Source organism: Macrotis lagotis, chromosome X, assembly GCF_037893015.1.
Source record: "Macrotis lagotis isolate mMagLag1 chromosome X, bilby.v1.9.chrom.fasta, whole genome shotgun sequence".
Classification (NCBI taxonomy): domain Eukaryota; kingdom Metazoa; phylum Chordata; class Mammalia; order Peramelemorphia; family Peramelidae; genus Macrotis; species Macrotis lagotis.
This window is the reverse complement of record NC_133666.1, coordinates 685,216,987-685,241,650: the sequence shown is the minus strand read 5'-3', so window position 1 is coordinate 685,241,650 and position 24,664 is coordinate 685,216,987. Positions and strand designations below refer to the sequence as shown.

Genomic DNA, 24,664 nt, shown 5'->3' with positions numbered 1-24,664 from the left:
TTGGGCAAGTCACATAACCCCACTGACTTACAAAAACCAAAAAAAAAGTGTAAAATAAATAAATGTTTATTGGGAGGGGAAAGAAAAGCAAGTGGGGGGAGTTTTACAAGATAATTTTATTGTTTATTTTAAAAGGAATAGCAAGCTGTACATGATAGATTTGCAGGTTCTTGTGCAATCATCTTTTTTATTATACTATGTTATGGAAATGCTTGCTTTATTCCATAAATAATAATAATTATTGATTGATAGATTGTTACCTAGGTGATCTTGAACTAAGGACTCCCTTTCTACATCTCATGTTCATCCTCTCTAAAAGGAGCAGTGGGGTGGGATAAAATAATCTGCATGGTCCTTCCAAGAACATCCCATCCTGCTATCATTGCCTACCTGGGTGCTGTTGCTGGAGTCACTCTGCAGACGGATGTGATTTTGTCTGCCTGAACTGCAGCTTTGAGAAGACTAAAAAGAATGGAAAAATGAGGGAGGGGAGAAAAGTGTGATTCTCATTATCTTCTGCAGTCCCATGCCCTCATCTGGCTTGGAGATCTCTCCAGAAAATCAGGGAAATTTCCAAGACACTTTCAGGGTCATTGGATAGAAATAACTTCAATCTGAGGGGTTGAGTTTCAAGGGATCGGTGGTACTTGATGATGTCATTAGGGGGCAGGATTAAGGTCAGAGGTAAATCAGTCCATAGATCAATGTAAAGTCCTATACACGGGTCCAAAACATCACTCTCTAGAACAGTTTGCATGAAAGAAAGCCAGAGGTTTTAGAATATTTCAATCTCAACAAGAAAGACCTAAGACTGTATTAAGAGAAGTTGAACATTCCACCCCCATCCCACCCCCACCCCACAGTAGCAAGGTATCCAGAATACAGGAGTGGATAATCCTGCTATCCTGATCAGACATAGCTGGAGGGCCATATTCATTTCTGGGTATTGCAGGGTACGGAGGCCATAGCCAAGAGTATTCAAACTTCAAATGACTAGGAAAGTAATGGGAATGGATAATGAGGATCATTTGGAAGAATTATGGGCATTTAGTTTGAAGAAGACCAAAAAGACATATGATGGCTGATTCCCTTTATTTGCCCATTGTTCTAGGAACAATGGATGGAAGGTGGAAACACAAATATGACTTCAATGTTGGGCAATTCTTAAATAGTTAAGAATCCCAAAGTAGAGTGGACTGTCAAAGGTCTTTAAAAAAATGAATGAATGACCATTCTTTGGGGCTGCTCAGGGGTGGGTTAGACTAGATGACCTCCTATGAGACAATGAGTCTCTGGGATTGGTGACTGCCCGTCATCTACCCCTTCGTTCACACCTGACCTCTCTCAGCCTGGTCCCCTCTGCCAGGGTCTCATCCCAAGAGCAGTCACCTCATTGCTGATGGTGGAATCCCGATGCATCATCCTCTGGAGGTGGCTGTCCAGACTCGCACCTGAGGAACACTTGGCCAGGGCAGCTGCGTGGGACTCTTTCTCCCTCTGCCGGACGATGGCCTCACAGCCCAACCACTCTGCCATAGTCTGCTCGTAGCAGGCATGAACCTGATCATCCACCTGTCCCCAAGACAGACACAGTCAGGCCCAGGGAGCCCATGAGCAGGAGGGGCTGTGTTCAATGAGAGAGCCTCAGCCTGGACAGAAAATCTCTCACATTCCCAACTTCCAGTCTGACTCTGAGTAATGCCAGTTTCCTTCCTCTTCCTCCGCGTGTTCATGTTGGTACAATGGATGCTTTTCAAAACATCCAATAATTTCACACCTATTTTTTTCCAAATGCTTTTCATTTGGGTATAACAATCTTCAGTTATTTTGATTTTTAAATTGTCATAGGACCATAGCTTTATGATTGGAAAAGTTGTCAGCGATGATTTAGTCCAAGCCGCTTATTTTACCAAGGAAGAAACTGAGGCCCAGAAAAGTAAAGTGGCTTGCCTAAGGTTACCTACACAGAGTAGGATTCAAACCTAGGACCTCCAATTCCAAATTCAATTTCTTTCCCCCAGATCATCCTGCTGGCCCCAATCCTACTTCTTCCTATGAAGAGTTTTAGAGGAAATGTACTGCTGAAAGGAAGATTATAATGGATTTGAAGCTTGAGGACCTGGGTTTGATTCTCAGATCTACTTTTCTGTAATCAAGCTAATATACTATTCTCTCATTTGCTACTGCCATGTCGTTGCACTGACTCTACCCCATGCCAGGAGACCTCTCCCGATTCCTAACTTTCTTAAAATTCCTTTCAAACTTGAATCAAATACCCTACCAATATCTCAATCATATATAATTATCAAATTCTATCACATTGGCTCCTCTATTTCAAGGACTTGCTTTAGAATGTTAGCACATCTTAAACCTAGGGAACTGATGAACATAGAAAGACATAAGTTGTTAGGATAGAGGATTGGATCAGAAAATATGGAGGAGAGATGGGCAGAGTACTAAATTTGGGTTCAGGAAGTCCTGAATTCAAATCCCATTTCAGACACCTACTAGCTTGTGTGACCTCAGGCAAACCACTTAATTTTTCTGTGTCTTGATTTCCTCATCTGTAAAATGGCCTCTTAATGGCCTCTAAGGTCTCTTTTCCTCTCTAAATCCATGATCCTATGACCTAACAAGTTGTTCAACCACCAAAAATCACTTCATTTCTTAAAGTTTCAGTCTACTCAGCAGTAAAAATGAGACAACATTTGTACTGTTTACTTGATAGGGTTATTGGAAGGAAAACAGTTTGCAAACTTTAAATGATTACAGAGATGCTATTATGTTTAGGTCCACACTCTGACTTCTTCCAAACACCCTGCAGAGATAGCTTTCTCTGCCTTGGACCCTATTGATCTGCAAAAAAAAAAAAAAAAATCCCAAAGTAGCCCATTAAGCCAAACCAGGCCCACCTCCTTCCTCTCAGCCTCCGTCATCCCAAATTGGTAATGGCCCAGCAGGAAGGGCCATACGTCCTTGCGGATCTCATGCTGAATCCCTCCAAAGTAGATCAGACGCAGCAGCTCCTGTTCTTCATAACTCTGTAATTGGAAAGGCAACCGTTGAGATTCATTGAGAGAACAGCTCCCCTGCCATGGAAGAAGGTACGTGTCCTAGGATTCAGCCACTGGACACACCACTGAAGAGTCTCAAAGGCTCTCCCACAGGTCAGGCACAAATAGTCCCACATAATAATCCCCCATGAATGTGCTAGAATGTGCTTTCCCAACAGAAGTGATGAAATGGACAGTTTCAAAGAAACCTGAGAAGACTTTTATGAACTGATACAGAGTGAAGTGAGCAGAACCAAGGAGAACAATTTCTTTTTTTTTTCAGGAGAACAATTTCTACAGCAGAAAAATTGTAAAGATAAATTGAAAGGGGCAGCTAGGTGACACAGTAGATAGAGCATTGACCCTTGAGTCAAGAGAACCTGAGTTCAAATCCAGCCTCCTAACATTACCTAGAAACTATATGTCTCTTGAACTCTTTAAATGTCACACAGATAAAAAATAAATAGTCCCATGGTGTATATTGAAACACTTTTTTTAGACTTGGTCAATGTGGGAATATTTGCTTGATTATCCATATTTGATACAAGGGGTTTTTTTTCTCCTTTTTGAATTAAGAATGAAGTGGGAGGAATAAAAAATAAATGCAAGAAATAATTACTTCTTTCATATATTAATTACTAATTATTGAATTAAGGCCAAAGTTTTTCCCCACTTTCCACTTCCTCATCCAGAAATCAACCACTGTGGGAAATCTTGGGCAGGGACTTAGTCAGGATGGCTAAGATCTAATCAAAAACAATAAAATAATTCTAAATTAGGCAAATGGGTGCATTTCTACTCATTGTCTTTATTCAGAAAGCTCCAGGAAAATGTGAATTCTGTTGTTTTTTTTTCAGACAGATGATAGGGCAATCTGATAAGTCTTTTTAAACAAGATTGGGTGATTCAAGTCATATATCCCTAAGACTCGCATTGAAATAAGCTCATCTTTCATTATACTATTCATTCTCTATTTAACTGCTTACCAGTCGAATTGATTACCACCCTCAGGAATAACCACTCTTACACAGGCATATAAACTATGAACTCATTGCCAAGAGGGGTCTTTGGCATTCAAGAATGTCCCTGGGGGCAATGAGGTGGCACAGTGGATAGACAGAGCACTAGCCCTGGAGTCAAGAGGACCTGAGTTCAAATTTGGCCTCAGACACTTAAAAATTACCTAGGTGTGTGACCTTGGGCAAGCCACTTAACCCCATGGTCTTGCAGAAGGAAAAAACCCCCCAAAATCAAGAGTGTCACTGACCTTTTTATTAATAAAATGACTAATTATCCACAAACTATGTCACTCAAATTTTTTAATGCCACACACAAAAAAGAAATACTGATTCACTGAAAAATAAAAGAAATTTAAAAAAATTTAAGCACAAAGCTTATTCTTTTAATCAAGCAATCTGTTTACCATCCAGCTTAGGTCCTATTCCTTCATATTCTCTGCCAGATCTATAGTAAATCAGATAAAGTAGGGCAAAGATAGAGTCTCTTTCTTAGAATATATGTCACTTGTCACTGGTCAAGACATTTAGCAGCTCTGTGCCTCAGTTTCCTCCTCTTCAAGGTACAAAAGTTGTATTTACTGGCCTCCAAAGTCCCAGTCAGCTCTAACTCCATGATTCTATATATTAGCATCCTTAAACACAGATGTGCTCAGAATGAGCCCAGTTGGAGGAGGAGAAATATCACCCCTGGAACCTCTGGTCTTTTACTGAAGTCTTCCTCAGCCCAGGCTCAGCCACCTTTGAAGCTCTAGGTTACATTGTGTCCAGGTCATGGCCATGGAGTTCCTAAGATTTAACCAAGTCAGAAAAAAGGGAAAGGAGTATCAGACATGTGTCCAGCCATACCGTGCTGTCCTTCAGGTACTGTTCCCAGATGCTCATGGTCAGGCCATGGCCGGCATCACAGGGCAGGTCAGGGGACACGATCAGGTGGTTGACCAAGGCCGAGAGGTGGGTCCTCACAGTAGACAAATGTCTACAGTACGCAAGCCCTAGGAGAGGGGAGAATGGAATAGAGGCTTAAAAAAGCAGTTACCTGGTCAGCACCCCATAGACATAATAAGGACCATACTTATCTTAGACTCGCAAATGGGAATAGTTGACATCTGCCCTGAGGATGGAGGTCTAGCTCTAATAGACTTGTGTATGTGTGTGTGCAAACATTTGTGTGCATGTATGTGCAAGTGGACGGGGAGCAAGAACACAAATTAGAAGGTTTTTGAGATAGGGGCCCAGTGACAGAAAGGCCTGCCACTGCAGGTGGTCTTTGGAATGCCAGAGGTTGCTGATCCTATGTGTGTGTTTGTGTATGTCAAGTATGGTGTGTATGTGAGACTTATCTAAAGTTATACAGGGAACAAGTCCCAGAAAGGAGATTTGAACACAGGTCCTCAGACCCCAGAGGCAGGATTTTCCAGTGTGCATGGTCCTTCTCCACAAGTGTTGATCCAAAGCTAAGTTCTGAGTGAATCTTCCCCCTTCACACTGATTCCAGAATGATGAATTATTTAGTCAAGAGAAGACTTGAAAAACACTTCATTTTGGGATAAATTGGTTTTATGAGTGTGTGTGTGTGTGTGTGTGTGTCCCAGGCTTACATAAGGACAGATCTTTGATGCCCAGAGGTCAGTCGGGGCCATTGAGCATTGTCTACAGTTGCCAGATGGAAGAAGGGGCCTTGACTGTCGGCCTTGACTGTCACCCTTGGGATTCAAAGCTGGGAATAATCCTCTAGCAAGTATGTCATTGGTAAGAACCAGATCCTGGTTCCCTCTCTCCAGACCACTATCCTACTGGAATTTCTACCCTTCCAGACGCAGGCAAATACTTCTAAGCATTCCAGATCCAATATGAATAAAATGATGATGATGATGATGATGATGATGATATTGATGATGACGTTTGTCTTTTTTTTTTAGGTTTTTGTAAGGCTAATGGGGTTAAGTGACTTGCTCGAGGCCACACAGCTAGGTAATTATTAAGTGTCTAGTCCAGATTTGAACTTGGGTCCTCCTGACTCCAGGGCCAGTGCTTGATCCACTGTGCCACCTAGCTTCCCCAGATGTTTGTCTTTCATTCTCAAAGAAGACCACAACATCAGGAAGGTAATACCATGCCAAGCACATGAATTGGTTTTGAGTGAGGAGGGCTGTGCTAATTCACCAACCTTCCTTTCTCTTCTGGAGCCATCTGGTCCAGTGGCCAAATATGGATCAGGATGACTGGAGAAAGTCCCAGATGCGACCTCAGTGAAAGTAAGGAGGCCAGACTGTACAATCCCTAAGGTCCCTTTCCAGCTCTAAACCTTTGTGATTTTGTTTATCTTTCACCTCTCTGACTCTCAGTTTATTATTCTGAAAATGAGGGAAAATATTTGACTAGAAAGAGTACACTGGACCTGGAGTCAGTAAGACCTGTGTACAAATCCCTACCTCAGCAGCTGTGTGACTCTGGACAAGTCACTTAATCCATTTGCCTGTTTCCTTAACTGCAAAATGGGGATATTCAAAGCACCTACTTCCTAGGGTTATTGTGTGGATCAAATAAGGTAATAACTGTTAAATGCTTAATACATATTCAGTTCTATAAAAATATTAGCTATTATCATATCATCATTTGTTTCTCATAAAAAGAGTGAAAAAAAAGACCTCAAACTCCCCAAATGAGGTTACTTAAGTTATTTAAACTTTCAAGTTCTTAGAACTCTAGATGAATCCTGATGATGACAGTTTGCATTGCAAGTTATTACCCAATCCATTAACATCAAAGTCTTGGGCATGCCTGATGGGACCATAGGAAACTAGGGTCATCATGGTTGATCTATATAATTGGAGCAAAATCTCCTGACTCCTCGTCTTCACTTTCACTGAGGTCGCATCCGGGACTATCTCCAGTCATCCTGATCCATATTTGACCACTGGACCAGATGGCTCCAGAAGACAAAGCAAGGTTGATGACTTAGCACAGCCCCCCTCACTCAAATGCAGTTCATGTGGTTGGCATGGTATTACCTTCCTGATGTTGTGCTCTTCTTTGAGAATGAAAGACAAGCATCATCATCATCATCATCACCATCATTTTATTCATATTAGATCTAGACTGCTTAGAAGTCTTTGCCTGCATCTGGAAAGTTGGAGATTCCAGGGGGATGGTGGTCTGCAGAGAGGGAACCAGGATCTGGTTCTTACCATGTCACACAACGATGCACTTGCTAGAGAATTATTCCTAGCTTTGATGCCCAATGGCAATAGTCAAGGCCCATTCTTCCTTTGTTTTGTTTTGCTTCCTGTCAGTACTCATGTACCTAAATCTGAAGTGCTTTTTAGAATGGTTCCCAATTTATTTCATATATGAATAGATTATTTGATGTTAAAGAATCTCAAGATTCTTAGACTTTAATAAAACTTTCCCTTCTTCAGAACTTTCCTTGGTATTGATTTCTAGATCTTTCTAGGAATGCTTCAAATACTTTTTTTTTACTGTATGTTCATCTTTTTTTTTCAAGAATGGTTAGACTTGGGACATCTAGGTGGTGGAGTGGATAGAGCACTGGCCCTGGAGTCAGGAAGACCTGAGTTCAAATACGGCTTCAGATACTTAATAATTACCTAGCTGTGTGGTCTTGGGCAAGTCACTTAACCCCACTCCCTTACCAAAAAACCAAACTAAGAATGGTTTGACTCTTGTATTAACATCATGTGATATTAATTATACTAATATATCTAAATGACATACTAATATGATAATTCACATCAAATATTAATATGGTAGGTTTAGGTTGCATTTTGAATCCCTTTGCTCTTGGAAACTCATTATTCTATTTTTTTCCTGAAGTTTTCAATAGGTAGAGACTAATCTTGGATTAGTTGCATTTCCTCTCCTTTGCTTTTAGAATAAAGTGCAATCTTTTTCTTTTTTTGCAAGGCAATGGGGCTAAGTGGCTTGCCCAAGGCCATATAGCTAGGTAATCATTAGGTATCTGAGGTCAGATTTGAACTCAGATACTCCTGACTCCAGGGTCAGTGCTCTGTCCACTGCGCAACCTAGCCGCCCCTCTCCTTTGCTTTTATCCCCTATTTTACAGAGAAAGAAACCAATACTCAAAGAGGGAAAAAAATAACCAAGATTCATAGAAGGAATAATTCTAGAAGCCAGAGAGGGCCTCACAGGCCATCAGGATCACAGTGCTCATTTTATAGAACAAATGAGATAACCTGTCAATGCTTTGCAAATCTTAAAGTGACACACAAATGCTATTGCTATTATCATTATTGCTGCTATAGCTGGGCAGGATCTCACAGGCTATCTTGTTCAATCCACTCATTTTACAGATGAGGATATAAAAATGCAAAGAGGTTAAGTAATTTGTCCAGGGTCACACAGCTAGTAGTGACATAGATAGGATTTGAACCCAGCTCTTCCTAAGTCCTGGTGCAGAAGTCTAGCCAGCTTACAATGCTGCTTTCCATACACTATGTTCCATGGCATCTCTTATCAGGTGTTGGTGTCAAATGGGCATTCAATGACCATCTTCCATGACTTCCTCCCCCTCCCTGTGGACCCCACACTAAGTCTGAGATGGGGAATCCCGGTTACGCACAGCCATAGAAGGCTCTAGAGAGGATCTGATGTTTCATGTTGTCGCAGAGGAGTTTCAGAGGGGCCCTGAAAGAGAAAGAAGACAAAGAAACTGAAATTAGAACAGATGCAATGGAATCAGCAGGTCTATCATCTGGGAGGTGACTAAAGATCACCCCCTTCCCCATCCTCCTAGAAGCTCAGGAGGCCCAGGGAGGAGGCAACTGATTCAGTCATGGAGAAAGGGTCAGGACAGGGAAGGAGCAAGAATATTCCAAAGGACCAAATGGTTCTGTGGTTCAGGAAGAAGTATGATGGGCCTACTGGTCTCAACAGTTTACTTTAACCCCAGGATGGACAATGGTCCTAAGACTTCATGGATGGTCTTTAAGCAGAAAGGCACTGTGAGACAGTGGAAAAGAATAATGGGTTTGGAGTCTAAGGATATCCCTTCTTCCCTCCCTTCCTTCTCTCTTTCCTTCTTTTCTTTCTTCCTTCCTATACTTTTTTCTTCCTTCCCTTCCTCCCTTCACTTCTTTCTTTCTTTCCTCCTTCTCTTCTTTCCTTGCTCCCTTCTCTTTCTTTCACTCACTGTCCCAGAAAAAAAGAAAAAAACAGGCAGACTGAACAAATCTATTTGCTCTTCAAAAGCACAACTTTTCATGTTCTTCAATGAGAGCTGTCATGTCTGACCTGAGCCTTCCCCAGGCTAATTACCCTCAAGTCTTTCAATCGACCTTTAAATGGACTGGACTCAGGCCCTTAACCATCCTGACTGTCTTCCCAGGATGCTCTTCAGCTTCTCAACATCCTCCCTAACCTGAGGAGCTCAGAGCCAAATGAAACATTCCAAACTTGGTCTTGGCAGAGAAGAGCACCCTAGGACCCTTTTGTCCTCATCCTAGGAAGATCTATCTCCCAAAGCAGCCTGTGATTGTCATAGCGTTCCTGGCCACCATTTGTCCATCTCTAAGCCCTGGGCAGTCTCTCTGGTTGTCTCCCACACCTAGAGGACCTCTGTTCTGCTCACTGGCTTCCCAGATTGTCTTCAAGTCTCAACTAAAATTCCATTGTTCATTGGAAGCCTTTCCCAACCCCTTCCCCCAACCCTACTCATTATTTCCTATTTACTCTGAATATAGTTTGCTTTGTATATCCATGATTGTAAACTGTCTTCACCATCAGACTGTAAGCTTCTTGAGGGCAGGGACTGTCTTTTGCCTTTTTTTGTACCCCTGCACTGAGCAGACTGTCTGACACACAATAGGTCTTTAATAAATATCTAATGTGAGTCATATTGAACAAGAAATCTCTAAACCCACCAAGGATCTTTCCAACAAACTTCTATTGAACCTTTGCCACCTGTATTGTGAAGTCCATTTCTTTTTTTTTTAACTTTTTTTTTAAAATTTCAGGCAATGGGGCTAAGTGACTTGCCCAAGGTCACACAGCTAGGTAATCATTAAGTGTCTGAGGCCAGATTTGAATTCAGGGACTCCTGACTCCAGGGTTGGTCCTCTATCTACTGCGCCACCTGGCCATCCCCTTGCAGTCCATTTCTTGAACTCAGATGTAAGACCTTACCTTCATGCCTTATAAATTCCTCTACAAAAGATAACTGGGTGTGTTTCGTGGGATGAGAATAAGGAACAGGCCATGGTAATGGCTTGAGTCTCCTAGAAACTGTGACTTAATTAACCTTATGGATGGGGTGTGTCCCATTCTAGACACAGGGACCATCCTGGACACTTCTAGAAAGTCAACGACAGAGCTTGGAAGGAAAGATGGTATCTCCCAGCTCCGGTTTGTTTTAAGATAGCTTAACAACAACATTCAACATTTATTAAGCTCCTACTGTATGTGAAGACCTGTGCAACTGGCCAAGAGCTGTATACAATTGATTATCAGCAACAACAGTAATAACAGTAACTAGCACTTACTGAGTGCTCTGAGATTAGAAATATTATCTCACTGGATGTTCACAGCCGCACAGGTGATAGTATCATTCCCCTTTTGTAAATACGGGAGCTCGAGTGTTTGGAGACTAAGTGACTTACCAAGCCTCATATAGTTAATAAGTGTCTAAGCATAGTAATTGCTTTCGTGGAACTTATAGTTTAGAAGAGATATAGTAGAGAGAGGTCTGTACTTCAAAGTCAGGAGTTCAAATCTTGCCTCAGAACTTTCTGAACTGTATCACCTGTCTCAGCCTCAGCTTCCTCATCTATAAAATGGAAATAATAATATCGCCTACCTTTGAGTGTTGCGGTGAACATCAAATGAGATGCAAAACAATAGGAAAATCTTATTAAATATTAATATTAAATGTTAAGCATAAGTATGTTAAAGCTAGCTGTCGTTGTTGTTGTGTTTGCTATTGTTAAAGGTAGAGTCTGTTTTAAAAACTCATAATGCCTGAACCAGCTAGAGATACTCAGAAGGCATCAATAAATCCTGGTTCGTTGCAGCCCATCTCCCCCACTCCCAGGTTCCATTCTTCACCCACCCTTCCTTATGCCACCCCTTGTACCTCTCATGATTACATCCGTTGGATTGTCCACTCTCTGTGGAGCCTCTCTGGGAGCAAGAGGAGCAGGATGACCTTCGAGGGCTGGGTTGCCACATGGAAGGTAGGCTGCTCACAGAGGCATCAATCAAGTCTGGGGGCACTGAGGAAAGGAAAAGGGTGGAACCTCCCATTAATGCAGGCACAGAGACCTTGATCCAAAGCCAGGAGCTTCCCAGCAATAGAGATAAAGAACAAGAATCTTGAGTTGAAGCATCCAGGCACCCATAAATGAGATTTAACCCAGGCCCCTGGAGCACGCATGATCCGATAAAAAGTACCAAGAAATCAGAGGTGGGGAATTACTCCCTGGCAGGCCAGCTGAGAGTGGAGCCCCATAGGGGTTGGCAGACAATGACTACTGCAGAGAAAGTTGGGAAAGAGGTGAGAGACAAAAGTGAGAGAACCAGGGAACCACGGTTTTAGGAAAAAGTATCAGAGCCTCAAGCAAGAGTGCCATGTTGTCATTTGTCCTTCCCCATGGCCATGCTACCTATGATGAGAGGAAAGGAGGTGTCCAATCCTGAAATCAGTCAAGGGACTGTTGTGCTCTCCTCTGGGTGCAAGAAGGAGAATCCACAGGAAAGTAACCAAAAAGGCAAAAAAAGAATCTTGAGAATTGTTATATGGAACTATGGATGCTTAGCCTAGACAAGAGAAGATTGTGGGTGGGAAGGGATGGGGCGGCACATGATGGTGGTCTTCAAGTTTCTAAAGAGCTAACTTCTAGAAAAGAGAATGGATTGATTCAGCTTGGTTCCACTGGGTGGAGTTTTACAGTATATTAGTCATTTCCCCCATTAAAATATAAGCTCACTGAGAGCAGAGACTGTTTTATTCTTTAGGCTTGTACCTTTAGTACCAGGCCCACAGCAGACATTTAATAGATACCTTGTTGTTTGATTACAGCTGAAGAGAACTGCCAATGGGAACTTCCTAAAGTCAAGATGTGAGCACATCATTTTCTGCCCCTCGATGCTTAATAAAATCTGGTGGTTTCCTGTCACCTTAAGGACAAAATATAAAACCCTCCAAAGCCCTTCATTACCTGGCCGCTCACTACCTTTCCAGTCTCTCCTTAGTATTGTATTCTTCAACCCAGTAATGTTGGTCTCTTTGCTGTTCCTTGAGTAAGATCTATCTCTCCCAGCTCCAATCATTTTCTTTCTTTTTAAGAAGAAAACGGGACTAAGTGACTTGCCCAGGGTCACACAACTAGCAAGTATCTGAAGTAATTTTGAACTCGGGCTCTCCTGACTCCAGAACTGGCGCTCTATCCACTACAGTGCCACCTAGCGGCCCTGGATCCAGTCCTGCCTTTTCCAATTTTCTTTAATACTAATGTCTTTCCTCTGTAGATTACATTTCATTTATTCTATCTATAGCTTGCTTGTACATAGTCATTTATATGTTCTTATCCCAATTAGACTGAGCTTCCTGAGATTAAGGACTGTTTTTTAGCTTTCTTTGTATTCCCAGTACCTGGCACAGCGACATAACAAATCTTTACTCACTGACCGACTGACGACAAACTTCTGAAGCATTAGAGTTGGTAGATTGCAATGGCCTCCAGGGGTAGCGACTTCCTCCTCACTGGAGGTCATCAAGCAACTACCAGGTGGACGTTAGGCAGAGAAATTTTGCTCAAATTGTAATCCGACGGCTAATGAGCTCCTTTAGCTCGAATTCTGGGAGACCCTGAGTTCTTCAGAGACAAGAGTGGGAGAGCAGTAGGGGAAAGGTGAAAGAGTCCTCCATCCCCCAGGGGTGCCCCTTGGCATGGAAGAGGGAAAGGGAGACAAGTGTTCCTGTAACCACTTACTATGCTATTATCTCATTTGAATGGATGGCTATCTCTCGCATAGACATCACAATCTCTGATCATGGAGAAGATTTCTGTAGGATTCTAGATGAGAAGGACAGTAGGATACTTGAGCAAAAGGTTCCAGAGACAAAGCTGATCCTTGCTCAGGATACTACCTTGCTGTCTGTGGGGTCAGATAACCCCAGATCATGGGAGTCTACTCTGAACCATACAAGTCTAATCAATCAAAGATCACAAGAATTTAGCGCTACAATGGTCGTCACATTGAACTCTTTGATTTTATAGATGAGTAAACTAAGGCCCAGAAAGAGGGGAAGGGACTTGCCTAAATTCAAACAGTGAGTGATAGCAAATTAGGGACTAGAACCCTGGGACTTATGATTCATGGTTAGGTGTATCCTCCAGTCTACCATGCAAGTGTCCTTGGGAAAGTTCATTCTTCTATAAAATGAGGGTGTTTGGAATAAGTGGCTTCTAAGGCCCCTTCCAGTTCTAAATCTATGACCCTATGACTCTGATAAAGGGTCAACTGGCCATATGACATCACCCCATCCCCAAATCCACCTTGCTAAGGAATTCAAATGACAATATGGCTGGGGTTGATAAGCACCAAGATTGTAGCTGAGGGGGAAAACCAGAACATTACTGGGGGAGAACAATTCTGTGTCCGGCAGGGTAGGAATAGCGGCCCCTCCAGGTTGAGCAGACAACTGCCCCATAGCCATCACGACCATGGTCCGCCCCACTGGGAACATCATCCATGCAGGTCTTGAAGAGGTAGGGGGAGGCAGAAGCGAGTACTCTGTAGGAACTTGAGACACATTTTAAAAGGAAAAAACCACAAAGGGGTAAGGTGAAGGCTCTAGGGAGGGAAGTCCCAGGTCTAGATTCTACTACATTTGGACTCTTCCTTAATCAACTGGGGAAAGATGGAATGGACAGTCCCTAAAGCCCCTTCCTTCTGGCTCCAGATCAATGACCCTCTGTCTGTCTCATGATATTATAGTGGACAGTTTCATAAGAGGAGAAATTAAAAATGAAAAGTCCCTGAGAGAAAATCTATATCAACCCCTTTCCTTTGCAGACGAGAAAACTAAGCCCCAGAAAGGGCAATGGCTTGTCTAAGGGCATGCTGGTAGTAGATTTAGGATTCAAACCCAGTTCATCTGAGTTCAAAACCAGGATTTTTTCCACTATACACCACACTACTTATCTAATATTATATGTCTGTTTTGCTTTATCTGACCCTACTCCATGGCACTGCCCTGGGAATAGGCCCAAGGCAGAGGTTATCATTACAAGCTTGGGCAGGGTGATGCCATCCCCTCTGGTCTGTCAACAATTGTGACTTAATTAAATGGACAGGTCTTGGTCTAGAGCTAGAAGGTATCTCAGAGGTCATCTGGTACACTCTCTTATTTTACAGAAAAGGAAACTGAGTCTCAGAAAGTGACTTGACCAAGATTGAGTCAGGATCTGAACCCAGGTCTTCTCCCTTCAAATTCAGTGCTATTTCCTCTACTGCACACTTCCAGGTTGGTCCCAGCCACTCACTATTAAGAACTAGAATTATTTGATTTAGAACACTGTGTTCTCTAAACTCAAGATGAGTATGGATGCAATTTAAGTCAACAGAAAGCTTCTAATGAACCTGGGGACCTCAGGCAAGTAGGTATAATGTGTTTCTCTATAGACAACCTTGCTGTTGTTCCATTATGTCCAACTTTTCAAGAACCCATTTTTGGGTTTTCTTGGCAAAGATTCTGGAATGATTTGTCATTTCCTTTTCCAGCTTATTTTACAGATGAGGAAACTAAGGCAACAGAGTTTAATGACCTACCTAGGTTCACATAGTTAGTATGTGTCTGGGGTCAGATTTGAACTCAGAAAGATGAGTCTTCCTGATTTTAAACCTAATTCTCCTCCTAACTGCCTCTAGAAAATCTTGCATGTAGGGGAATACTGAGTCAATCATTCACCTCCATGGTCCTTTTAAACCTTCTCCCTGGCTTAACAGGAGCAGGGGAGATAGCTACCATCCAAAAAATAGGAGAATGTGGCTGCAGTGGTCTCCATATGATAGACACATGGACCAGCCCATTCATTGGGTTCATATCAGAAGACAAGTTCTGAGGTATCCAAAACACAAAAGAATTTGTGCTTTCCTCATGTACCTTGGAGAGTGATGGTGCCTGGATCTCAGTCACACCACAAAGAGGCATCTGAGGGGAACTTTAATTACAGACAATGTAACTCAGAGATTTCTACCTCCACTGAAAATGTCCCTAGGCTCATGAGATTTTTTAAGCATTGGTAGTTCAGAAAGAATAAAATGCTAGGGGGCAGCTAGGTGGTGTAGTGAATAAAGCACCGGCCTTGGAGTCAGGAGTACCTGGGTTCAAATCCGGTCTCAGACATTTAATAATTACCTAGCTGTGTGGTCTTGGCCAAGCCACTTAACCCCATTTGCCTTGCAAAAACCTAAAAAAAAAACCCAAGAATAAAATGCTATAGAACTCTGAGTCATTAGTATGAGCAGCCAATTGTATTATTATAACAGGCTTGAGCTAAAGCAATGAAATATTTAAAAATAATGTCCATCACAGACAGGGAATTTTCATCTCAAGGATGTATTACAATGTACTTAGCTGTATTTTATAATGAGAAGTCACATTCATCTTGGCATCATGGAACCTGGAGTACAATCTCATTAACTTGTATGACCTTATAAGTTATTTCATTTCTTTGGGGCTCAGTTTCTTACTCTGCAAAATGAAGAAATTTAGGCTAGATGTATGACTTTTTGATCCTGTGACCTTAAGAGGACTAAGATCAGAGAGGGGTAATTGATTTTCCAAGGTCACTGAGCTGGTGGCAGAGCTAGAACTTCTAGCTTGGTTCTCCTTTGCCCAGAGCACTGGATGCCTTTCAAGGCCACCACCCTAAGCTGTGAACTCATCCAACTTTTCTGGAGAGCAATTTGGAACTACACCAAAAGGGCAATAAAAATGTGCATCCCCTTTGCCTGGAAGGATTTGCATGAACTGATGATGTTGAATGAGATGAGCAGAACCAGAAGAACATTGTACATCCTATCAACAACATGGGGTTGATAATCGATCTTTTTTTTTTAGGTTTTTGCAAGGCAATGGAGTTAAGTGACTTGCCCAAGACCACACAGCTAGGTAATTATTAAGTGTCTGAGACCGGATTTGAACCCAGGTACTCCTGACTCCAGGGCGGGTGCTTTATCCACTGTGCCACCTAGCCACCCCAGTTGATGATCAATCTTAATGGACTTACTCACTTCATCAATGCAACAATCAGGGACATTTTGGAGGTATGTGTGATGGAGAATACCATCTGTATCAATTGTGGAGTTTGAACAAAGACTATTACCTCTAATTAAAAAAACAAAACAAAACATTACCTTATTACATAATTTTGTTATCTCTTATACTTTATTTTTTCCTTAAGGATATGATTTCTCTCTCAACATGGTCAATTTGTATTAATGTACAACGTGGAAACAATGTAAAGCCTAACAGAATGCTTTCTGGGGGGGGGGGAAGTGAAATTAGGGGGAAAATTGTAAAATTCAAAAGTAAATAAACTTTTTTTTAAAAACCACCACCTGCCCAAGTGCCACCCCATCAGTAGCCTGGTGTAGTACAAACAGACTTACTGAATTCTGACTGCATGCCAGGGTAGATGATCCTGAAGACGTAATCTGTGGCTTCGTCATCTTCCTTGTCAGATGTAGAGTCTGAGGAACCTTGAGGGCTTCGCTTTCGGAGTTTTGGAAACACTTTACCCTAAAAGAAAAGGTTCCCAACCCAATATACTGAGCCCCAACTCCTTACTCCTTCCCTCACCCATACAGGGCATGCCCATGGGCCAGATTGACATGCTCCAAGGGGCCCCAACACACCCAATGACTTCCCTGGGAAGGAAGGTATGTCATCAAACACCTAAGGTTCCTAATCTTGGGCCAAAGCACCTCCCCAGATGCCAGGGACTTCTTACCTTTCCTCGTTGGGACCACAACGGTGGGTCGAGCTGACCGTGGGGCAGGAGCCCATTCTCCAGGCACGAGAGAAACTGTAGCAGATGACCTCCCTTGGGAAACCGGAACGGGGGTCTCTGAATCCCATCCTGGCTCACTAACACCACCGTCCCACCACTGTCTACTATTGACAACACAAAGTCAGACAAAACATGGAGTAGAAATCAACCATTGGGCTGGTTACAAAAGGGCTCCCCCAGGACTCCCCCCTTCCCACCCCTCCCCCGTCTTTAAGCACAGATGCCTCCTTGAGTCAACCCATCCAAAGAGCCCTCTCCAGATCAAATCCCAATCAACCAAATCCCTTAGCCAATCAATGTGTCAATCAACAAACACTAATCAACTACCTTACTAATAAGCCAGGCAGTGGGAATATATAGAGGAAAAACTCGAATTATTCTGATTCTTAAATAATTTCCATACAATTGGAGTGAAACAACATGTGCATATGAAGATACAAACTAACAGACATCAAGATTGGATTTAGGATCATAGACTTTTAGAGGCCATCAACCTCATTCTAATATGAAGAAATGGAAACCTCCAGGTGAAATGATTTGTCCAGTCATATATCTAGTAAAGTGTCTAAGGCAGCATTTGAATTCAGGTCTTCCTTCTACTGAGAAGCAGTGGAAGTGCCAGGTACCAGGTCTGGAGACTGGAAGACCCATGATCAAATCTGGCCTCAGACACTTCCTAGCTGTGTGACCCTGGGCAAGTCACTCTTCAACTGTAAGATGGGAGCAAAAATATTCACCACAAACCAACCTTAGGTTGTTGTTGGGCTCAAATGAGATATTTTTAAAGTGTATATTACACAGCGTCTGGCACATAATACACATTAAATGCTGTTATTAAATATGTACTCAAGGGGTGGCTAGGTGACACAGTGAGGCCCTAGATCAGGAAGACCTGAGCTCAAATCCAGCCTCAGACATTTAATAAGTGTGTGGCCTTGGGCAAGCCACATAACCCCATTGTCTTGCAAAAAAACCCTAAAAAAATATGTACTCAACATTAAAAATGGTTAATAAATGGCTTTGTCTTCTGACTACTAGTTGCTAGGGGATAAAAACTGAAAAAAGAACCTGAAGAATTCCATCACTCAAAGAGTTCAGCTTCTACTCGATAGCAACCTCAGACAGTGAGTGATGAATCCAAACAATTCCACCTTCCTTCAACGGGGCGATTGGTGAACTTATCACCCATGAATTTATTCTTCTCTATTTACATTTCCAGTCTATACAATCTCTCTCTTTAGTTTGTGAGTTTTTAAAAAAATACATTTCTATGCTATCCACCCAGTAGAATGTCAGTTTGTTTGTTTTTTTAGGTTTTTGCAAGGCAAATGGGGTTAAGTGGCTTGCCCAAGGCCACATAGCTAGGTAATTATTAAGTGTCTGAGACCAGATTTGAACCCAGGTACTCCTGATTCCAGGGCCCGTGCTTTATCCACTGTGCCACCTAGCCACCTTGAATGTCAGCTTCTTGAGGCTCATCTCTGTCTTAGTTTCTCCAGAATCCAGCACAGGGTCTGGTGCATAGTAATTGCTGTTGGTTTGTCCATCACTTGACTCTTGGTTGTGAGTCTCACTTGGGATCATAGATTCAGGGAAGGCCTAGCTTGGCAGACCAGGCGAACATCCTGCAGACCAAGACCAAGGCTTGAAGCAATGGGCTCAGAGTCATTTGATTTGGAAGAGGGGAGGATGACTGGAGAGTTACGGGATCACCCATCTTGGAGATTTGATGGAAACCAACCACTTCATTTTACAGATGAAGAACTAAGGTCTAGGCAATTTAAGTGACTTCCCAAGGTGACAATGATGCAAGCATATCCACTAGGTGTTTAATAGATGCTGCCTAAATGATTATCCTCAAGGGAGGACTGTTCATAGGCATTCATCACTCAAAGCTGTGTGACTCTGAAGAGATGAAACTGTTTTCATTGAATCTAATTCTGTGACCTTGGGACAAGTCCCTTCAGTTCTTCTCTTTGGGTTTTTTTATCCATAAAATGGGTGCAATTATAGCACCTCTCTGGATTGTGAGCATCCACTGGGATCATATATTTGCAAAGGGCAAATACTTACATATATATTAAGCATTTTGAAAAGGTTAAAATTGCCCAATATAAGCACTAGCTATTATTATCATTATTGTTTTTGTTGTTTCTGGCATGTGTTGAGGTACTGTGGCACAGTGGATAAGGAGGACTTGGGTTAAAATTTCTGCTTTACTACCTGGGTGACTTTGAACAAGTCACTTAAATTCTCTAGGCTGCAATTTCTTCCTCTACCAAAACCAGGGGCCCTGGGACGCCTTCTAGTTCACACCTAAGATCTTATCATCCTTGGAAAGTATACTCAGCTAGACAGTCTGGGGTCCCTGGATAGGAAATGGACTTAGCCCATTAATTGAGTGATTGAGCCATCAGCCCCCAGTGCCACCTCCTCCAGGCAGCCCTTACCCTGCTGATGGCAGTGAAGATAGACAATCTCCTCCAGGCGGATGGTCATGGCATAGTCCCAGTACACACTGAAAGAGAACAGAGGCTTGGATCAGAGACATTAGCCCATTATCAATTTTCCCAAGTCCCTTCCCTCCCCACAAACAGGAAGGGATTTGAAGAACACCTCAGAGAAAAGCATCTGCCCTCAAGTCATCATCCTTCATCCCTATCTCTTTCCCACTAGAATCTTAGACCAGTGACCCTGGAATCTCAGAACTCTGAGAAGCAAGTCTTATTTTGCCAGGAATCAGAAATGCCACATCCTGGTTATCTCCTCACCATGCTCCTCTATGAACACTGATATCTCCTCCTTCTTGTGTGGTGTTGTTCAGTCATTTCAGTCTTGTCTGACTCTCTATGACCCCATTTGGGGTTTTCTTGGCCGAGATAGTGGTTTCCCATTTCCTTCTCCAGATTTTAGAGATGAGGCAAACAAGTTCAAGTGACTTGTCCAGGGTCTTACTTGTATCTGTATCCCCCCAATAAGTTTCTCTCTCTCTCTCTCTCTCTGTCTGTCTCTTCCCCCTCTATGTATATAAATATACACATATATTTGTCTATCTATATAAATGATGAGATAATAATAATAATCAATTATCAAACATTTAATCAGTGACATTTTATAGGACTTTTAATTTTCTACTTATTCTGTTTTTCTGAAGGTGGATAGCATCTTCTTTCATAAGTCTAAGTCTTTCGATATTTTTCTAAATCCACCAGTTCATCATTGCTTCCACCATGGGGCCTTAAATTTTCCAGAGATTTCCATATATTATTTGAACCTCACAGAAGGTTTATGCCTGAGGGACCATAACCTTATTAGATGAGTGACCTCAGAGAGGTCATTTAACTTTTCTATGTCTCAGTTTCCTCATCTATAAAATAAGTGGATTAGACTAGACGACTGTAATGTTCCTTCCAAATCTATGTCTATAATCCTGAGTACCCATTTTATAAATAAGAAAATAAAGGTGATTTACTCCTAGCTAAAAGGGACAGCTAAATGGTGGGTAGAGTACTAATGGTCCTGGAATCAGTAGAACCTGAATTCAAATGTGGCCTCAGAAATTTATTAGCTGTGTGACCTTGAGCAAGTCATTTAATCTATCTGCCTCATATTCAGTGCCATCTCCAGTCGTCCTGATTCATATCTGGCCTCTGACCCAGATGACTCTGGAGGAGAACGTGAGGTTGGTGACTTCACCCAGCCCCAACCACTCAAGGCTAACTTCTGTGCTTTTCCTGGCATCACCTCCCCTGATGTCATGGTCTTCTTCCAGAATGAAGGACAATCATTATATGTGGCTACTAAGTGTAAGAGGCAGAATCCTCCTGACTCTAAGTCCAAATATAATAAAGTCCTCTATCGTGTTCTTGCAATCTAGAGAGATAAGTGTGGTTAGAGATAGAGATAGATATCAATATCTGTATCTCTAGAGAGAGACGCCTTCCTCAACCCCAAAAGAGTCCCAGCTCCGCCACTCGCTAGTCACATGACCATAAACAAGCCATTCCCTCCCAGAGCTTCAGTTGCCTTACATATAAAATGCTAATATGTTAGAATTGAGAGAATATTGGACTAAACTCAGGAGAGACTAGGGTTCAGAGTTCACCTCTGACACTTACAAGCTGGGTCATTCTGGCCAAGAAACATCTGTGAGCCTCAGTTTCCTCACTTGTGAAATGGGGTTGATAATAACTGCATATAACTCAAAAATAACTGCAATAATTCCAAAAATTGACACGATGCTGAAATATCATGGATGTGTAGGGCTTTGGAAATCTTACTTATAAATGTCATTGATGAAGATGATGATGATGACTTTCATTCATAGTGATGATGTTGATGACTATCAAAACCTTCACTACCTACTCTAAAACATTTAGCTTCAAACCTGGAACATACTAGGAATTTTATAAATCCTAATAGACTGACTGGAAGGACTTTATAAAACCATAGTGCATACCAAGTCAATCAATATTCCCCTAGAAGAGAAGCCATCTCTATCACTTTAGAAGCCAAACTGGGATCCCGGAATTCCTTGAGATCCACTAAAATCAGGAAGCTGCTGCACCTTGGGTCAGAAAGGACCTTCAAAGACTTCTGGACAAACCCATTCATGATAGAGAATAGCCAATAAAGCATTCCTGATTAGTTCTTATCTGGCCATCGGGAATGCCGTCATGGCGGCCAACTCTGCTTTGCAAGGACAGCTCTGATGGTTAGAAGTTTTTCCCTACATCGAGTCTAAACCTGCCTCTCTGTTCCCAATCTGGGTCCAAATAGAACAAATCTGATTAATCTGCCACATGACAGCCCCTCAATTATTTGAAGTCATCTATTCTCTCTATTCTTAACTCAGACTATTCCATCTCCCTCCCTCTTCCTGGAATGCACTACATCCCCCATTCTCCTGCCTAGAATGCACTCCATCCCCCAATCCTCAACCCCTCCTCACCTCTACCCTGTCCTCCTTTAAGATACAACTCAAAAATCAGCTTCCTTTTGAAACCTTTCCTGATGTCCCTCAAATCCTCCTTCCCAAACTACCCGGTATAGGTGTGTACATTTATGTGTTTATATTTATATTTGTACTGTATGTATTTTTATATTTACTTATTATCTCTCCCTTTAAACTATAAAAATTCTAGTGAGTTTTGATTCACTGATTTCTTGGACTTGTATCCTCATCTTCTAGCACAATTTCTGATATGCAGTAGGTGCTCAATAAATACAGGATTGAATGACTGCAGTAACCCTTTCTCTTCTCCAGACTTAGAATATTCCATTCCTTCAACTGCTGCTTCTATGGAAATTTCACTGGAGATTTCAAAAGACCAAGACTCAATCTCAGTTTTGCCCCTTTCTGGGGAGGCAGGTCATATTTAATGGAATGAGCACTGGTTCTGGAAATTAGAAGAACCAGGTTCAAATCCTGCCTCTGATGCTGTGTGACCTTGGGCAAGGACTTTTCTTCCTAGTCCTCCATTTCTTCTCTTGTAAAATGAGGGATTTGTATCAGATGACGTCCAAGGTTCTTCCCAGCTCCAAATCTCTTATCTCCATTGTTGTCTGCTGTCTCCCTCTTCTGGTGATCTGGAGACAAGCAGCCCTTGAGTCAGCAGGACCATCTTCTCCAAGATACCAGCTGCGTGGTCTCCACCAGAGGTTTTTACAATTTTATTTTACAAGTCAAGAAGAAGATAGTTGGCACAGTGGATAAAGCACTGACCCTGGAATCAGGAGGACCTGAGTTCAAATCTGACTCAGATGCTTAATAATTACCTAGCTGTGTGACCTTGGGCAAGTCTCTTAACTCCATTGCCTTTCCAAAGGAAAAAAAAGAGGTATCTACCAAGTGCTAAGCACTGGGAAAGTCTCTGAGATGGCTAGGCCAGATGGCTTCCAAGATCCCTCCCGGATCTAAACACTTAGCTTACTGCAGAGGTTTGCTATTTAGAAGCTGAAATACTGTGATTTTTGGTATATTCTGAGGAATTCCTGGACCCCAGTTGGGTGGGATCTCCCTGATCTTAGCCAGTCACCCTCCTTTGGCCATTTTCTCATTTACTTCCACAAGAATAGGGGTGCCAGAAATCTAAAGGGGAAGGCTGCCTTCCACGAGCTCTTCATGCTCTGTGGTTTCTGAGAGATGGAATAGAGGAAAGAGACATAAGGAAGACTCTCCCAGGGGAACAGAACATCTCCAGGGCAGGAAACAGGTAAGTAACCTCTGGTGGAGACCGCCCAGCTGGTATCTTGGAGAAGATGGTCCTGCTGGCTCAAGGGCTGCTTGTCTCCAGATCACCAGAAGAGGGAGACAGCAGACAACAATGGAGATAAATTACTTTGGGTAGGACCTGATGCAGGCTTAGAAAGGTTGGTTTTCAATCTAATCTCTGTCGCTTATTAGCAGTGTGACACTGGGAAAATCCGTTAACCTTTCTGAGTCTCATTTTCCTCATTTATGAAACAAGAGTGATAGAATAGATGACCTCTAAAGTCCCTTCCTACTTTAAATCTAGGAACCTAAGCAGGAACAATGATTAGAAACTGTGAAGAGATAGATTTAGGCTGGAGGTAGAGAAAAAAAAATGGCAAATAATTTGAGCTGTCTTCAAGTGGACTGGTCTGCTTCAGAAAGTCACGAGTTCATCATTGGAGATCTATGTGCAAAGGTACAAGGACGACTTGTCAGGGTTCCTTTAGAGAGGAGTCCTCTTTGGGTGTGGCCTGGGCTAGATGGTCACTGAGATGCTCCAAGCTCGGAGACTCTGGGAGTCAGTAACAAGGGAGAGTTACCTGCTTGCAGAGGGGCCCCTACTAGGAGATGACCTCTGTGAGCAAAAGTCCATTTAGTAATAATAGTAAGAGAACTAGAACAAGTATTAGTGACTTTATCAGGGCCCATGGATTCAAATATGGACTCTATACAGATGACTCCTAGATCTACATGTCCAGCCTGTCTCTCCCTAATTTCCACTCTTGCAATTACCTATGAGAAACTACAAATGGTTATACTATAGATGTCTCAAACTTAGCATGTGCAAAACCCAATTTATCATCTTTCCCTCAAAAATCTCCCCTCTTCTAAACTCCCTTTTACATGATAAGGACACTACTATTCTTCCAGTCATCTCTTGGATTGCAACCTTGGAGTCAACCTCATCTCCCTTTGCCCTCACCCTCTGGGCATAAATGGTTAGTTCTGTTTTCATGTTGCCTCACATTCATCCCCTTCTCTTGCCTCAGACACCCACCCTCACCTCTTGCTTAGGACCTGATCACCTCTCACTTGGTCCATTGCAATCCCCTCTTTAATTGTTCCATCTGCATCCCATGTTCTCTCTTCTGTGGTCTATCCTCCACATGGTCAACAAAATAAGATGACTAGAGTCCAGATCTGACTAGATCATTTCCCTACTCAATAAACTCCAATATTTCCTTCTTGCCTCTAGATTAAAATTCAAATCTCTTGTTTGGCTTTGAGGAAAGTAGGTAGGACCTGGAGTAAGTAGGAAGACCTGGGTTCAAATTTGACTTT

General features: G+C 42.3%; 1 protein-coding gene across 1 annotated transcript in view; it reads right to left on the bottom strand.

Moving 5' to 3' along the window:
* The window catches only part of SGSM1 (small G protein signaling modulator 1), a 42,920-nt gene extending 23,279 nt beyond the window's left edge, over window positions 1–19,641 (bottom strand). Inside the window, exons 1-9 of the mRNA XM_074206144.1 lie at window positions 19,578–19,641; window positions 17,068–17,231; window positions 16,727–16,856; window positions 11,181–11,319; window positions 8,673–8,737; window positions 4,919–5,064; window positions 2,913–3,041; window positions 1,390–1,572; window positions 391–462 (exon numbers count right to left, since the gene is read on the bottom strand). Coding sequence (XP_074062245.1) covers window positions 391–462; window positions 1,390–1,572; window positions 2,913–3,041; window positions 4,919–5,064; window positions 8,673–8,737; window positions 11,181–11,319; window positions 16,727–16,856; window positions 17,068–17,231; window positions 19,578–19,626 — 1,077 coding nt within the window. The 5' untranslated portion in view covers window positions 19,627–19,641. The remainder of the gene's footprint in view (window positions 1–390; window positions 463–1,389; window positions 1,573–2,912; window positions 3,042–4,918; window positions 5,065–8,672; window positions 8,738–11,180; window positions 11,320–16,726; window positions 16,857–17,067; window positions 17,232–19,577) is intronic.
* Window positions 19,642–24,664: the final 5,023 nt, after the last annotated feature.